The sequence below is a fragment of the Theropithecus gelada genome, chromosome 1, assembly GCF_003255815.1.
Source record: "Theropithecus gelada isolate Dixy chromosome 1, Tgel_1.0, whole genome shotgun sequence".
Taxonomy (NCBI): Eukaryota; Metazoa; Chordata; class Mammalia; order Primates; family Cercopithecidae; genus Theropithecus; species Theropithecus gelada.
The window spans coordinates 68099362-68115623 of record NC_037668.1 but is presented as its reverse complement, the minus strand read 5'-3'; the positions used below and the strand labels follow the sequence as shown (position 1 = coordinate 68115623).

The following is a 16262-nucleotide window of genomic DNA, read 5'->3' as shown; positions in this document are numbered from 1 at the left end:
AGAAATCTAGACTTCTAGAACCATCTAGCATGGATGGGGCTTCTCAAAAGAGGCTTCACCCCACATTCCCAGGGTGCTCTGGGAAAGCCTGTAGCCCAGCTATCAGGCACAGGGCAGCAGAAGCCCAGGCCTGAAGGCTATTTCAGCACCGCAGTGAGGGGCTGGCTGGCTCCCTTCTGGCTATTTAAAGGGCAAGGTATGAAGGGTTCATTTTCAGAGAGCAAGGAAAGGTACAGAAATTAGAAACCTAAGTAGCCAATAACCTAAGTCAGCAGAAGCAGATGGAAACAAAGTGCAACCATCAGTGCTGTGAAAGGCAGACAATATGCTTTCTTTCTGAAACGGTACAATTACTAGTTCAGGATTTCAAAGGTTTAGAGAAAAATGACCACAGGCCATCTCAGAAACAGCCTGCATCTGAAAAATGAAAGGAATGCAGGCAGGGAGTGGAGTACAGGGGAGTGACATGAGGCTCAAAGGTGCTGTTTAGCAAAATTGCTAACATTTATGGAAGGTTCAGTATGTACCAGGCATGGGGCTAAGAGCTTTAGAGGCATTATCTCATTTAATCCTTCCAACAACACCTTTGAAGTAGAGACTCATTCTCACTGCACAGATTAGGAAAGCAACATTAGAGGTTAAGTAAACTACCCAAGGTCACATAGACAGTGAGTAACACAGCGGGACACTGGCTCCAAAGGCCATGCTCTTAACCACTACACCATACTGTCGCTCTGAAAAGTGTCATGGTAAACACTTCCTTAGAGCAACTGTTCAGATATAAAACAGATCAGGAAGAGTGTGAGAGAACAGTCTTAGCAATGAAGACAAAACTGGAGAATCCCATCTCTACCTATCTTCCAGGGTCACTGAGAATTCATCAAAATTTGTAAGAACATGGAAGCTGAAAAGTCCAACTCTTACCAAGGCCCAACAAATCCATGACAGGCGCTGTGGATTTCGGGGAGCTTTTCCGAGGTAGCTGTGGGTCTTCTTTTTTCTGTGGCTAAGGTGAAAATATGTTATAGAAAGAAATAAGCAGGTGTTTTTGAACTCTTTATTACCATCTCCACTGTAAAGCCACGGTGTTCTTGTGGGTAGGGCTACTGTTATTCGAAAAGAGTTACCAAAGAAATGAAACTCAGGAAGTGTCAGGTGAAAGAATCAAGTCAGGAGGCAGAAGTGCATAAACCAAACCTGAAGCGAAAAACAAAGATATCGCCTGTGATTGTCTGGCGTCCTGAAGAGACAGATCTTTCTGAAACCAAGACAACCACAGAACAGGGGATCCAACAGAAGCAGCAGTTTTTGGTCCCAGGAAAAGCCAAGAATAAAGGTAGGTATCTGATGGTACAAGAGCCAAGAGCCAACAAATCTCCCAGTGGTTAGAAAACCTTTTACTTTAACACCGAAAGGGAGGTCGGTTTAAAGATTACCTAATTCACTCTGCCAATATCACTAGTGACTGTGTCCATAGACAATGTGATTCAGAATGATGATAAAAGACTCTTCCTTAAGCAATAGTAAGTAAAGTCCTCTCTCCCAAGATTCCAAGCTTTTATATTAGAGATTCTACTACTACAGCCACAATATGTCCTGTGGAAAAAGAAGCGTGTCTGTTTCAACATGACAAAGCAAGAATATAAGAAGGGATCATTTAAAATGGTCTAGTATGGCCTCACTTCTGGACTGTTCTTCATTGAAATCGGAAAATGGGGTACAGAAGGTCTAACAAGAGAAGGACTAATGTGGAAATAGCATCTGCTCAGAAGGTGTCCCACGGCCTTGGCATTCTGGCTTGGAACGTGCCTCTTGCTTAGACGGAACAGATGCACTTCCTAAGTTCCCATCTGACCCCAAAGAGAAGCTCTTACAGAGCAGATTTAGGCAGCAACTGGTAATGGGAGAGCAGAGGTGATAGCAGGCGATCCAATCCAGATGCAGAACCCTCTAGCCCCAGCTGTGATGGCGCAATGGTACTCACCACGAGGCCTCCTACTCTCCCTTTCACAAATATACACATACCTGAGGCTGTCCATACAGTGCAAATACTTCCCAACTTACCATTTTCACCTTCTCGAAAACAACAGGTTCCAACTTTTTTTCTGGAACTGGTTCGCTCCCTCTTTTCCACTTGTCATCTTTTTCTTTCTATAATGATTTAACAAGACAAAGAACACAGGGCCCTAGGTGACTAATAGTTTGATAAATCATAATTCCAAGTGTCCAAAAAGGACAGCCCAAATCCCTACCGATTCTGATGCAAGCTTGAGGGCCGGGGTCTTGGTGTGGAGCATGAGAGTTGACCTCTTCCACATTAGCCTCAATGCTGTACGATGTGTCTTCCAAACACCTTAGGCACCCGCCCTCCTAACCCACTCATGACTCTTGATATTTGCAGTCGAGGCTATGTACAGATGCTAAAACATTTTACCAGTATGCTACCCATCTGTGCCCCAAATTTAATTTGCCCATGCTTTGAGAGGTCTCCCCTCATCTTGGTATACTAGTGAATAAGTTCATCTTACTCAGCTTATGTCCTTTGTGATATCATAAATTCAATCATAGGTCCTCTCAATAGTCATTTCTTTTTTTAACAGTCAGAAAATAAACCTTAATTTCAAGTTTACAGATTAGAAGAACAAAAATTAAGTTTTAAAGTCAAATAAACATCTAAATGTAAAACAAAACCACAAAGTAATCTTAAGAATACAGAGTACAGCATACATATGAAAAACATGTTTGGTCTTGCCAGTGATAAAAAATGCAATTTAAAATGCACTTTATGCAGAGCGAAAGATCTTTCTATAATGTTGGTAGGGATGAAGTGAAACCAGTACTCTTATACAATGCTGAGGAGAGAGAGTCAAATGGTACAACTTCTGGAAAGTATATTGGCAAAACTAGGAAGAGACAAATGTTGAAATCCTTTGACCCAGATGATACCATATCTTGTAATGTATCTTACGAAAATAGTCCAAAATATGAAAAAGGTTAAATGCACCAAGAAGTTCACCCCAGAATTATTTATGCTAAAAAAAACCTTAAATAACAACACTTATGCCACAGAGGGGAAGTGGTAAAATAAATTATTACTTTCAGTGATTTAGCTACTCACTGAAAGATGATGCAACAATCAAAAATTATAAATACCATATAAGCGACATAGAAATATATGTTAAGTGGAATGAAGGCAGGAGAAGTCTATGTAACTGTATTATAATTATGCCTCCAAAAAGAAACTATATAGAAAGAAAGAGGAACACACCAAGAAGATAATTATTAGCAAAGATAGTGAGAGTATGCATGGATATTTCACTTTAATTTTCATTTTCTCTAAAATAATCTTATAATCAATACATGCAGCTTTTTCATATGAAGTGTATGTCTTTAATACAGACATTTCATTTAAGTTAAAAATGTTTTATCTGTCCATTATAAAAAGAATAGTTTTTAACAAAGCCAGTTTCTTTTCATTTGATATTAATTGTCTTCACTTAGCAAATATTAATTATTGGCATAAAAATCTTCACAAGAATATGAAAAAAATCTAAGTACATTAAATAACAAATTCTGAAATAGCTTTTTGGTAAATGGGAGGTTATTTCCTTCCTAAGAAAAACATCCAGTAACCGGGCTTGCTTTCATGGGTACAGGACACCAGCATCGTAATCATGAATACCCTGAGGGCAGAGCTGCTGTTTCTACAATAGCTGTGTACAAATAACAACTCTACTCCTTCACCATCTGAATTATCTCAGATACCCTTGGCTGACCTCATCTGAGTTCATATCTTTAGGCACAATGAACAGAGCTGGGCAGACAGACCACAGTTTTCTACAGATAAAAGGAAATGTGTGTGCTTGGGTTCTAAACTGTTTTTGATGATGCCATCCAAGCTGTAGCTGCACACTGGGTTAATTCTTTCTTGGCACAGATATGATACTGACAAGTCCCTTTTCTAGATGACTGCAAGATAAGAGTCCTTCATACAAAGTTGAGAAGGAATCATTTTTACCTAACTATATGTATTACCTTACACTTACTTCCCTGTGTTGAAATTCACCTACCAGTTAAATGCCCCTTTCACACAGCTTCATAAGATCAATCTGATGCGGATTCCAATTAGCTTAACTTTTAATTACCCAGAAGGGCTTAGAGCTCCACGCAAACAGTGATTTCACTGTCTATGATATCATTATTACATAACTAGAATAGATAATAGATAGGTAGGACCTGTGCTAGAAGTGAAGAATCCCTTACTCTCAATAATTCTGTGACTAGAGAAATAGCCAATTATTCCTAAGAGAATTTTCTGTAGAATCTTGTTAAAGGTTATTTAAAGGTCTAAATAGTCATATCTATTGGTTCTCCATTAGTTGTCATTAGTTAGGCATATTTTCCTCTTTCAGAAACAATGCTGTCGCTGTCTGTCCCCCGTGTGTTACATTTGTTCTAGTTATCATACACTGTATTGCAGATTCTCAACATGCCTAGGGTGGAATGTGTTCTTGGAAACTGGTAGTCAGCCTCCCTCTGAAACCCTTCTCAGAAACAAGGGTCACATTGGCAATCAGTCCACCAACACACTGGTTATCCGCAGGTAATGCTGGAAATATACATTGGTCAAACTGAAGGAAACTGGTGATTTAATTGCACCTACTTTTGTTGATTTCATTTACAGGAAAAAAGTATATATGTGTGTATATATCTATGTCAATAGATATATGTGTAGTACATATACACTTATATTGTTTTATTTGATCTACTATATGTAACATGTCCATCTCAAGAAATAATTCAAAACTGGGAATCATCAGTAACACCTTCTAACTACAGGTTAAGGCAAAGAATTCACTGATAGGCAGAAGTTTTTTTCATGATATCTCATGGTCTTGACTCAGTAACTGGCATTTTTTACTTTTGCTTAAATATTTATTTTGAGACAGGGTCAAACTCCGTTGCCTAGGCGGGAGTGAAGTGGTGCAATCATAGCTCACTGCAGCCTCAACCTCCCTGGCTCACGTGATCCTCCCACCTCAGCCTCCCAAGTAGCTGGTTACTACAGGTGTGTATACCACCATGCCTGGCTAATTTTTAAATTTTTTGTAGAAATGGGGGTCTTGCTTTGTTGCCCAGGCTGTTCTTAAACTCCTAGGCTCAAGTGATCCTCCCAGTTCAGCCTCCCAAAGTGATGGGATTAGGGGATGAGCCACCACACTTGGTCTACTTTTGCATTTTTTAAAAGATGGTTTTGGAGTGTTTTGGTAGCAGTTCTTCAAAGTGTTCTCTGGCCTGATTTAATAAGCAAATTACTTATTATGGACAAAACTTGAAAGATGTATAACCAACCCTAAAGGCATTGATGTCCAGACTTCGGTCCATGTATTTCTTCTTCTCATATTTGTCTCGAATAAATCCTTCGACAGCTCTGCAAAAAGCTTATTAAGGATGAATCAAATAAGCCTCTCAAACAGTAAGAAGATAAAAGGTCAATTGTGTTCCATGGAGCATTGTTCTCCTCCTTCCCTCTTGCCTGGTTTCCCCACATGGCTCCTGCCTGTTCATATGCAATTTCTCTGACCAAAGCCTTAAAATGCTTCCTTCACAGTTACAGCAGGGAATCCTTACTTCCTATGCTTTTCCTTCAGCATAATGATAGCAGCAAGTGGAATTAATCTACAAATTGACATTGGAGGTGGCTATACATCTGTGGCTGTTCTAGAATATAGGTAAAGCAGTCAAATGTCTATTTTAAAGCACTTAGGTCAATAGGCCTCAAACAAAGGCACGTAAGTACCCCTTGAAAACATAAACTCTTGTGCCCCACTGCCAAATTCTGACCAGTGGGTCTTCTGCAAGGCCCCAGATCTGCGTTTAACAGGTTCCACCTGAATCCATCAAAAAAAAAAAAAAGAACCTTAACAAGATGATCTATAAACCACATTTTGAGAAGCACTGCCTTTAGGGGATTTGGTTTTGTGTCCTAGGTGCTATCTCTGTTGAACAGATGGTGGAAGAAAGTTATTGGTTATTGATAAACTGGTAAACAACAGTTAATTCTTTCACCCAAGACATAAAAAGATGATAAAAATGAATGGCCATTTTGCTGACTGCCAGGGTTAACAGAGCACAATAAACTACTATTTTTAATTAAACAATAGTTTCAGAGGTCCAAAATAAACTAGTGGAGATGTAACTTTATGGAAGAATACACAGTGAAATCATGGCAGTCTTAATTCCAGAGTGAGTCTTCTTCAAGTGACACCATATGACAATTCTGGCATTCGCAAATACATGTGCTTTTTGTGCATCTTGGCTGCAGGACAGAGGACAAGCAAGGACACTGACTAATCCACATAGAGATGACCCAGTCACATTACAGGACTGGAGTCTTGTTTGACTCTCCCCAAACATCAGAATACCACTCAGCCTTCTAAGTTGCTCCAGAAAAGATACGGGTCTATCTGAGGTCGCCGAAAGGTCTCAGGAAGATAGGCTTCATAAAGTCGGTTTGCCTTTCCATTTCCCATCTCTTGCATGCACTGTGACCAAAGAGAATGTAGAAACATGGCATGTCAGATCAAGAAAGAACTGAAAAACTTCTCACCCAATTCCACTACTGTACAATTGAAGAACCAACCTAGAGAGTGTCAGAACCAAGATTCTGATTTCCAATTCATGATTCTCTCTACCTTACTAGGAATTCCCAATCATTTGCCCCAAGCTGTCTTTCCCCCTACTCCATAGGTTCCTTTTACTGAAATACCTGTGTACCAAGATACATTTAATTCAGTAATAAATCAAGATCTCATTTGACAGTCTTAGATACACAGCTACCAATTAAAATGTCTACTTGGCAGGCAATGATCAGTGTTACCATTCTGAGTTTATACTATTAATCAATTCCAATAAATGTGTTTCCCATTAGGCTTTTAAGTAGACTCCTAAACACTTGTGAGGGATAAATCCCAAGAGCTTTTTAAGTCTCCAAATCCCCAAATATCTTCATGGCATACAATTTCCTTCATAAGACAGAGTAAAGTGTAACTGAAAAATCTAACTCACCTTTTTAGACCTTTAATACAACTATAAATACAGTCTAAAGCAATTTCTAAAGCCATTTTCTCGTTAAGAGTAACCTCTTTTTCCATTACCAACTTTAGCAACTGGATTTGGGGGCGGGGGGGCTTCCCTTTTACTCCCAAGAAAGAAATAATTAAAATTAAAGCTTTTCAATGTAGGAAGAGAATAAAAAATAATGAAGCTATATCAAGGTACAGCTCTTAGGTCAGCCAGACTCATTAACTTAGGAGTCTCACTCCAAGCCCACCAAGCTAACAGCATGCAAGATTCACGTATGCATTCCAGCTGTTACAGTTTTTTTAAGATGATAACAATAAATATAATATATACATTGTCTTATTTAATATACTTTTAAGGTTAATTATGTTTAAATTTATTTAAAATTTTTGAAATTTTAAATGTTATCATCTAATTCCATGTTTGTATGTGTCTAAAGATATATTAACAATCACAGAAAAGATGAGTTCACAAAAATGATATCTTTTTAATATTATGTACCATTAAAATATTTTCCATGTCTAAAAGATTCATGTATGCATTTTAGCAATAAAATATTTCCATAAGTCTATGATTTGGAGGTTTTTTTAAAAAGTGATTTTTTTTTTTTTTTGAGACAGGGTCTCACTCTGTTTCTAAGCCTAGAGTGCAATGGCATGATCATGGCTAACTGCAGCCTCCACTTCTGCAGAGGCTCAAGCAATCCTCCCCCCTCAGCTTCCCAAACTGCTGGGATTACAGTTACATACCACCAGGCCCAGCTAACTTTTTAATTCTGTATTTTGCAGAGACAGGTGTCTCACTCTGTTGCCCAGGCTGGTCTTGAACTCCTGGAGTCAGGCGATTCACCCACCTCGGTCTTACAAAGTGCTGGGATTAAGCCACCGTGCCCGACCAAAAGTGAATATTCAAAACTATAAATTTTAGACCTGCAAGTGCTAAGAGTCTTAGAAAATCACCCAAAGATCCCTCTTAATACTTTTGTGGACCCATGGAGTCCTAGATCATAGACTGTTTTAAGGAGGTAAAATATAGGTAGAATAACTTGTATCTTAAATAGAAAGAATAAAAATTTCTGTTAAGGTACAAGAATTTGACATAAGTGTTTAACAACTAAATTTTCCTTTATCTTTGCCTTTGGGCCCGGTTTGACTGAAATTCATCTGGAATTCCTTTTACATGAATATATGGGAGCAGCTGACTCACTCTTGGGCTAAGTACCTGAATCTGTTCTTGAGTCCACTGGTCGAGGTTAACTGACTTTACCCTGGATATGTGCACCCCCAGATTCCTGTGGATTCCAGCACATCGAATGCAGATGAACACACCAATGTTCCAAGAGGCCCATCGCGGCCCTGTGAAAGTCAGGAACAGGGCAATAAAGTAGAAATTACAACATTCAATGCCTAAACTGCAATATTAGATTATCAGACATTTCTGCTAGAACGTAAGTGAAATAATTTTTACCATAACCACCTGTTTATTGACTCTACTCATTCCTCCACGTGTCAGCTTTTCTTTAGTTTAAAATTTTTAAGTGTACAATACAGTGGTTTTTAGTATATTCACATAGTTGTGCAATGATTACTATTATCTAATTCCAGAACATTTTCATTACTCCAAAAGAAATCCCAACCCATTAGCAGGCACTACCCATTTTCTCCCAACTCTTCCCTCCCAGCCCTGGCAACTATGAATCTACTTTTTATCTCTATGGATTGCCAATTCTGGACATTTAATACAAACAGAATTATATAATATGTGGGCATTTGTGCATGGTACAATTTTTTTACAGTGTCTGCTAATATGAGTGTTGAAACGCAGATGTTACAAGACTGTTACTTATATTAAGAAAAATCCGGCCGGGCGCGGTGGCTCAAGCCTGTAATCCCAGCACTTTGGGAGGCCGAGACGGGAGGATCACGAGGTCAGGAGATCGAGACCATCCTGGCTAACATGGTGAAACCCCGTCTCTATTAAGAAATACAAAAAACTAGCCGGGCGAGGTGGCGGGCATCTGTAGTCCCAGCTACTCGGGAGGCTGAGGCCGGAGAATGGCGTGAACCCGGGAGGCGGAGCTTGCAGTGAGCTGAGATCCGGCCACTGCACTCCAGCTCGGGCGACAGAGCGAGACTCCGTCTCAAAAAAAAAAAAAAAAAAAAAAAGAAAAATCCCAGGAGTGCAAAGCCATATCATATTCTATTTGGCTGAGCACCTTATATAAACAGTCCTCTCCCAAGAGACGTTTTAGTGGTGATGGGCCTGTATTCACCACTTTTTAGTGGTGGCCTATATTCGGTTTTCCTACCAGGAAGAAAGACAGATAAGGCATGATTGTCCACGGCTCAACCTGTAATTGAAACTGTGTTTATCCTCCCCCCAACCCCAGGCCTATAAAATATGCATTCGCATTAACTTAATAGGATCCTTTCCCCTTAGGTTGATGTCCCTACTTTACTCAACTACTGAAGTATCTCATTTCTAGATTGCCAAATAATAAAGATGCTTATAGCAACAAAAAAGAAATCTCAAATATGAATTTTAATTCAAAACTGTTACAGAAGCTCCCATCCCCTGCCAGCTTTACTCATCCTAATAATCACTCTGAAAAATTATCACACTCCTCTTCATAATTTTCACCCAGGAAAAAAAAATGACTCATATGAAACCTGCCAAAAACTTACTGAAAACTCAGAAATATTTCCTTCTCCATTATCCCACTTGGCAGAAATTTACCACATAAAATAAGCGTGACATAAAAATTAGAGGATGCAATAAAGAGGTGAAAAGACACCGATTTTCTATAGAGATAAACAGGACCTACGCTTGGAACGACAAGGAGTACAAGACTTCAGTTCTTTAGGACACAGACAATTATTTGGTTAGCCAGCAGGTTTTTCAATTTTTATTTTTAGAGGCAGTCTCGCTGTCACCCAGACAGGGAGTGCTGTGGCACCATCATAGCTCACTGCAGCCTGGTCTTCCTGGGCTCAGGCAATCCTCCTGCCTCAGCCTCTGGAGTAGCTGGGACTATAGGCGTGTGCCATTCTGCCTGGCTAATATGTTTATTTACTGCAGAGACAAGGTCTCACTTTGTTGCCCAGGCTGGTCTTTAACTCCTGGCCTCAAACACTTCTTCCACTTCAGCCTCCCAAAGTGCTGGGATTACAGGTGTGAGCCACTGCGCCTGGCCAGCCTGAAGGTTTTGACAGCAGTTTTAATGAAGGAATGCTAGAATCATGTGGCAGAAAATTAGTTTTAGAAATTTGAATACATGATTATTACAAATAAGAATGTAATTTTTTGACAAAGATATCACTTATTTACTATGGCAAATACTGCAACAGAACGCTCACATTCTCCTTATTACCACCAGGTGGTGCTCTCTGCCTGAAATTTTATCCCAATGCCTTATCGTTATCACAAGCTCAGATTTATCTTCTAAAACGATATTTAGTCCCTTCACATTCCTAGATGGATTTACATAGTTGGTCTACCATGTATCTTATAAACACAAAAACGATCTGCACACTTGTTTCAGGTGGGAGAGTGTCACGTCAAACACAAAATGAAAACCCTAAACTGATGTAAATGGGGTTTCTTAGCATGCTGTCTATCCATTTTAGGTTACAGTTTTCATAAAGGAACTTCAATAAGATCTAAGTTATATAAGATTTAAAATGGCACCAAGTTAATATTTCATGTTTCTTAAAGCATTTTTTCTTTGCTCTAGATTCCAGAGTCTAGAACTCATAAGACAGTTAAAATGTATTTGTTTACTAACAAAGTCAGAAGCCAAACGCATTCATTAAAAATTGAAAGTCAGCTGTGAAACGTTACACTGTGTGCTTCCTGGCCTTAAGATGGGAAAAGGCAATTCCCAATCATCTAAGCCACTGTCACAGCTCCCACTCCAGAGTACTTAAAGTCGTTTTGCTTCTGAGGAATGCAAGGCTAAGACTTCGAGCCTTGGGGTGACTCTGAAGCCACTGACAAGGCCTCAGTACAGAAATACAGGCAACTGTATTTTCATGAAAAGCCAGAGAAGAGCCTCTTCTCCCCTGCAGATCCCCACCTGACATCCCTTCTGAAACCTTTTCCCAGTGAATATAGGGATAGTTATATCCCAGATACTCAGTCTCTTTTAGTTTTGAGACACTAGATTTGTTAGTGAATAACTACATGTTCCACAAAAGATTCTGAAACTAGAGAAAAGAAAAATAAAAGAGACAAATGTTACTTATATGGCTGAAAACATGGGGAAATGGTGTAGTTACTTTTATTTCATTTTATTTTTTACAGACAGGGTCTCTCACTCTGTTGCCCAGGCTGGAGTGCAGAGGCAAGATCATGGCTCACTGTAACCTCAAACTCCTGGCCTCATGAGATTCTTCCACCTCAGCCTCCCATGTAGCTGGGACTACAGGCATGCACCACCATGCCTGGCTGATTTTCAAATTTTTTTGAAGACAAGGTCTCCCTATGTTGCTTAGGCTGGTTGTGAACTCCTGGCCTCAAGGAATCCTCTCACCTCAGCCTCCCAAAGCACTGGGATTATAGGTGTCAGCAACCATGCTCTGCCAGTTGTAGTTATTAAAAGTATAATCTTTGCTGCCAGTAAGGACTTAGGTTTGAGTGCAGTTCCTTCAATGATTACCTGTGTGACCTTCTGAGAGACTGAGCTTTAGTTTCCTCATTTATAAAATGGGTACCATAGCATTCACCTCACAGTGCCTAAAACACAGAGGGACAATAACTGAGGACTATATATAAGGACGTGGTATCGAATGAGGTTTCCAGAACCCACTTCCCATTCATCTTCCTGATATGGGCCAGTTAACTCATTCATATATGTAATATATACCTACACTCTGTGCAACACCACGGAGTGCTTCTTTTTATTTTAATTTTATTTTTTTGAGACAGAGTCTCGCTCTGTCACCCAGGCTGGAGTACAGTGGTATGATTTTAGCTCACTGCAACCTCTGCCTCCTGGGTTCAAGCAATTCTGTTCCCTCAGCTTCCTGAGTAGCTGGGACTATCGGCACATGCCACCACACCCAGCTAACTTTCATATTTTAATAGAGACAGGGTTTTGCCACATTGGCCAGGCTGGTCTCGAACTCCAGACCTCTGGTGATCCACTCGCCTTGGCCTCCCAAAGGGCTGGGATTACAGGTGTGAATCACCACGCTCAGCCAGAGTGCTTCTTTTTGGAAAGGAATATGAGTTCTGGTCCTAAAATACCAGAACCAAAATGAACTGAATATTAGAGAGAAGAAATTTACCCTAGACCCAATTTCAAAGTCTTCTAGAAAACATGAAATTTTAAGCAGCTTCCTTTATTGATCTTAAAATATTTCTTGAAAATGCACTTTTTAAACCCTCACCTGTTCCCTTTCTCTGCTACACACCCCCACCCTGCCCTTGTGCTTGCATATGCCCCCACTACACAGGCAAAGAAAGAAGGCCCAAGGCTGTCAGCCTAAGTGGTGGGTACTTGGATTCCACAGTACCTGGTATTGCTGCTGCAAGGCCAGCCTACTTTAATCTGGTAAACTTGCAAAAATGCAAGCGAAACCAATTGTTTTAACATAATGATCTCCAATTCCATCTGTGTTGCTGCAAATGTCAGTGAGTTTAAAAAAGGTGGATCTCATGAAGAGAGAGTAAATCGGTGTTCTAGAAGCCAGAAAGGGTAGGGGGATGGAGGATGAAGTGAGGTTGATTAATGGGTACAAAAATATAGTTAGCTAGCCTGGCCAACATATTTGTAACTGGCCAACATAGTAGTGAAACCCCATCTCTACTAATAATACAAAAAATTAGCCGGGCATGGTGGCACGTCTGTAATCCCAGCTACTGGGGAGGCTGAGGCAGAAGAATTGCTTGAATCCAGGAGTCAGAGGTTGCGACGAGCCAAGATCACACCACTGCACTCCAGCCTGGGTGACAGAGCAAGACCCTGTCTCAAAAAACCCCAAAAATACAAAAATACAGTTAGAAGAAATAAGACCTAGTGTTCAATAAATCAGTTGAGTGACTATAGCAAACAATAATCTACCATATATCTCAAAATAGGTAGAAGAGAATAATTCAAATGTTCCCAGCATAAAGATAAATGTTTAAGGTGATGGATATACCATTATCATGATTTGGTTATTACACATTATGTGAATGTATCAAAATAATCATGAAAATATATATATCTATTATGTATCAATAAAGAGAGATAAACCAATTGTTCAATACATATTGGTCATGGTAATCAAGGAAAAAATATAAAAGATACCATTTTGAAATTTAAAATGAAAAGAGATGCTGAGAGGCAATATGCCAAACAATTTTGAAAGCAAAGAGGATAGGCAAGTGATGTAAACTGGTAGTGACTGACACAACACAAGAACAAGGTCACAGATAAGTGAACATATTCAACAGGAGCCTAAGAGCAGGCTTGGGCAGCCTTAAGCAATACTAAAACTAACATAGAATCACTCTGTAATAAGCGATCAGGGAAAATGAAAAAAGTAGATGGAAATGGATTTGGTTGATCAGTCAAGAAATCAACTGTCCTAAGTACCAGCTCAGTATGGGAAAAACCTGGGTTTACATGGACCTGTTGCATGTATTTTGACAAGTTTATTTAGGGCTTATGTCTCCATTTGTAAAATGGAAAGCATACAGGTAATATCCAACTTATATTCAACTTCTGGACAGCTTCTACATACTGAGTAACTACTGCTGCAAATTCCTCTTGCTGCTGAAACTTTCCCCACCATCAAACGCCAGGATTAGAAAGGCTTTGGAAGACAGAAAACTCAGCAGACAGAAAACGGGAACTAGAGTGATGGAGGGCTTCAAGCTACTATTAATATTATAATAATTACCTCATTGAGTTCTAATCTATGGCATTCCAAACAAATAAATGTTGAGGAGAAAAAAAAATTGATAAATTGATGGCTACCTATATTTAGACCTGCTGGCATAATGGACCTGTCAAAAAGTTCAACGGCAGGGTAAGAGAAGGGACAGAAAAATCTCTCCCATCTTCCATCCAAATCCTGTTGAATCTATCTTGGAAACTTTTCCACAATCTATCCATTTCTACCTAGACCTTCTCATCTCTCACCTATAAGCATTCTTTTTTTGTTTTTTTGTGTTTTTTTTTTTTTGAGACGGAGTCTCACTCTGTCGCCCAGGCTGGAGTGCAGTGGTGCAATCTCGACTCACTGCAAGCTCCGCCTCCCGGGTTCACGCCATTCTCCTACCTCAGCCTTCCAAGTAGCTGGGTGTACAGGCGCCCGCCACCGCGCCCGCCACCACGCCCGCCTAATTTTGTTTTTGTATTTTTAGTAGAGACGGGGTGTCACCGTGGTAACCAGGATGGTCTCATCTCCTGACCTTGGGATCAACCCGCCTCAGCCTCCCAAAGTGCTGGGATTACAGGAGTGAGCCACCGCGCCTGGCCAGCATTCATTCTCTTAACATTATTTATTGTGTACCTATGTGCCAAGCACTTTGTCTGCTAAGTACTGGGGATACAAAGGCAGAGAAAATAAAGATGAGATACCTCAATTCAAAAACCTCACAGACTAACAAGCAATTAGTCTCCAGAATCCCACTAGAATAATCTTTCTAAAACACAAATCTGTACAGATCAGACCTCTAAATATAAATACCTTCCATGTAGTCTTATACACAGAGGTAAATATGTAAATTGGTGTACATTTTCTGAATAGCATATTCCAAACTAAGCTCTCAATCTCTTGCTACAAAATCTCTTCCTTTTTCCTTCATCTTAGTCAACTACACCTCCATCCATTCCATTGCGTCAGCCAGAAATTTATGCATCATAAAACCTCTCTCTCCTTCAGCCCCCACATCACCAAGCCAAAAATATCTGTCAAATCAGTATCTCTTCTCTCCATCTGTATAACTATTTCTGTAATCTAAAACCACCAGACTCTTTTGGACCACTGCAATAACCTCCTAATAGCTCTCTCTCCACTTTTACATTCTCTTCTCCCTCGAGCCCAAACCAAAACCATTCTCCACCAACAGCCAACTTGAGCTCTTAAAGAAGCAGAGCTACCTCGTGCTACTTAAAATTCTTCTATTACTATTGGATTAAAAAACAAAATCCTTAACATGGTTTCCAAGGTCTTAAAGGTCTAGCCCATGCCTCCTTCCGCAGCCTCTCAATTCCTATGACAGCAGCCTTCTTTCATTTCCTCAAGGCACCAACATGGTGCCTCAGGGCTTGCTGGCCTTTGAACATGCTGCTCCTGCTGCCTAAAAAACTCCCTAACTGCCAAATGCCCCTTGCAGCCTGGCCAACTCCTATACATCACGAGGGTCTAGATAGTAATAGACCCTCTGAAATGCTTCTTCCTCAAAGGAGTCTTTCCTTGGCTCCCCAGTCTAAACACGACTGTAATCTCTCTTCTACCCTTTCTTTTGGCTTTTACCTTATAGAAAATTTCAAACACACAAAAGCAGAGCATAATTAACCATGGGCTTCAGCAATTATCAACTCCTAGCCAATTTTGTTTCAGCTCTACTCCCACCCACTGCCCCTCGACTCCAACCTTGGATTATTCTGAAGCAAGTCCTAAATATCATACCATTTCATCTGTGTATACTTCAGCATATATCTCTAAAAGATAAGGACTTCATTTACCCTTTACTCTTTCTTTCCTTTCTTTTTTTTCCTCGCTCTCTTTTTTTTTTTTTTTTTTTTTTTTGAGACAGGGTCTTGCTGTGTCACCCAGGCTGGAGTGCAGAGGCACGATCATAACTCATAGCAGCCTTGGGCTGTTGGGCTCAGGCAATCCTCCCACCTCAGTCTCCCAAGTAGCTGGGACCACAGGCATGAGCCACCACACTCAGCTGAATTTTTTATTTTTGTAGAGATGGGTCATTGAGTGCTGTAAAGAGTCAGGAAAAAAAAAAAAAAGTAAAGAAAAAAAAAAAAGAAATAGGCCAGGTGCGATGGCTCATGCCTGTAATCCCAACACTTTGGGAGGCCAAGGCGGGCGGATCACCTGAGGTCAGGAGTTTGAGACCAGCCTGGCCAACATGGTGAAACTCCATCTCTACTAAAAATACGAAAAAAAAAAAAAAAATAGCCAGACATGGTGGCACGTGCCTGTAGTCCTAGCTACTTGGGAGGCTGAGGC

General features: G+C 40.1%; 1 protein-coding gene across 3 annotated transcripts in view; it reads right to left on the bottom strand.

The window, feature by feature from the left end:
- Nucleotides 1-16262, bottom strand: part of SMAP2 (small ArfGAP2) — a 48467-nt gene that overhangs the window by 7188 nt on the left and 25017 nt on the right. For all 3 annotated transcript variants that reach the window (XM_025402133.1, XM_025402142.1, XM_025402151.1), the window contains exons 2-6: nt 8305-8438; nt 6460-6545; nt 5353-5431; nt 2065-2151; nt 925-1006 (exon numbers count right to left, since the gene is read on the bottom strand). In XM_025402133.1, coding sequence (XP_025257918.1) covers nt 925-1006; nt 2065-2151; nt 5353-5431; nt 6460-6545; nt 8305-8438 — 468 coding nt within the window. The remainder of the gene's footprint in view (nt 1-924; nt 1007-2064; nt 2152-5352; nt 5432-6459; nt 6546-8304; nt 8439-16262) is intronic.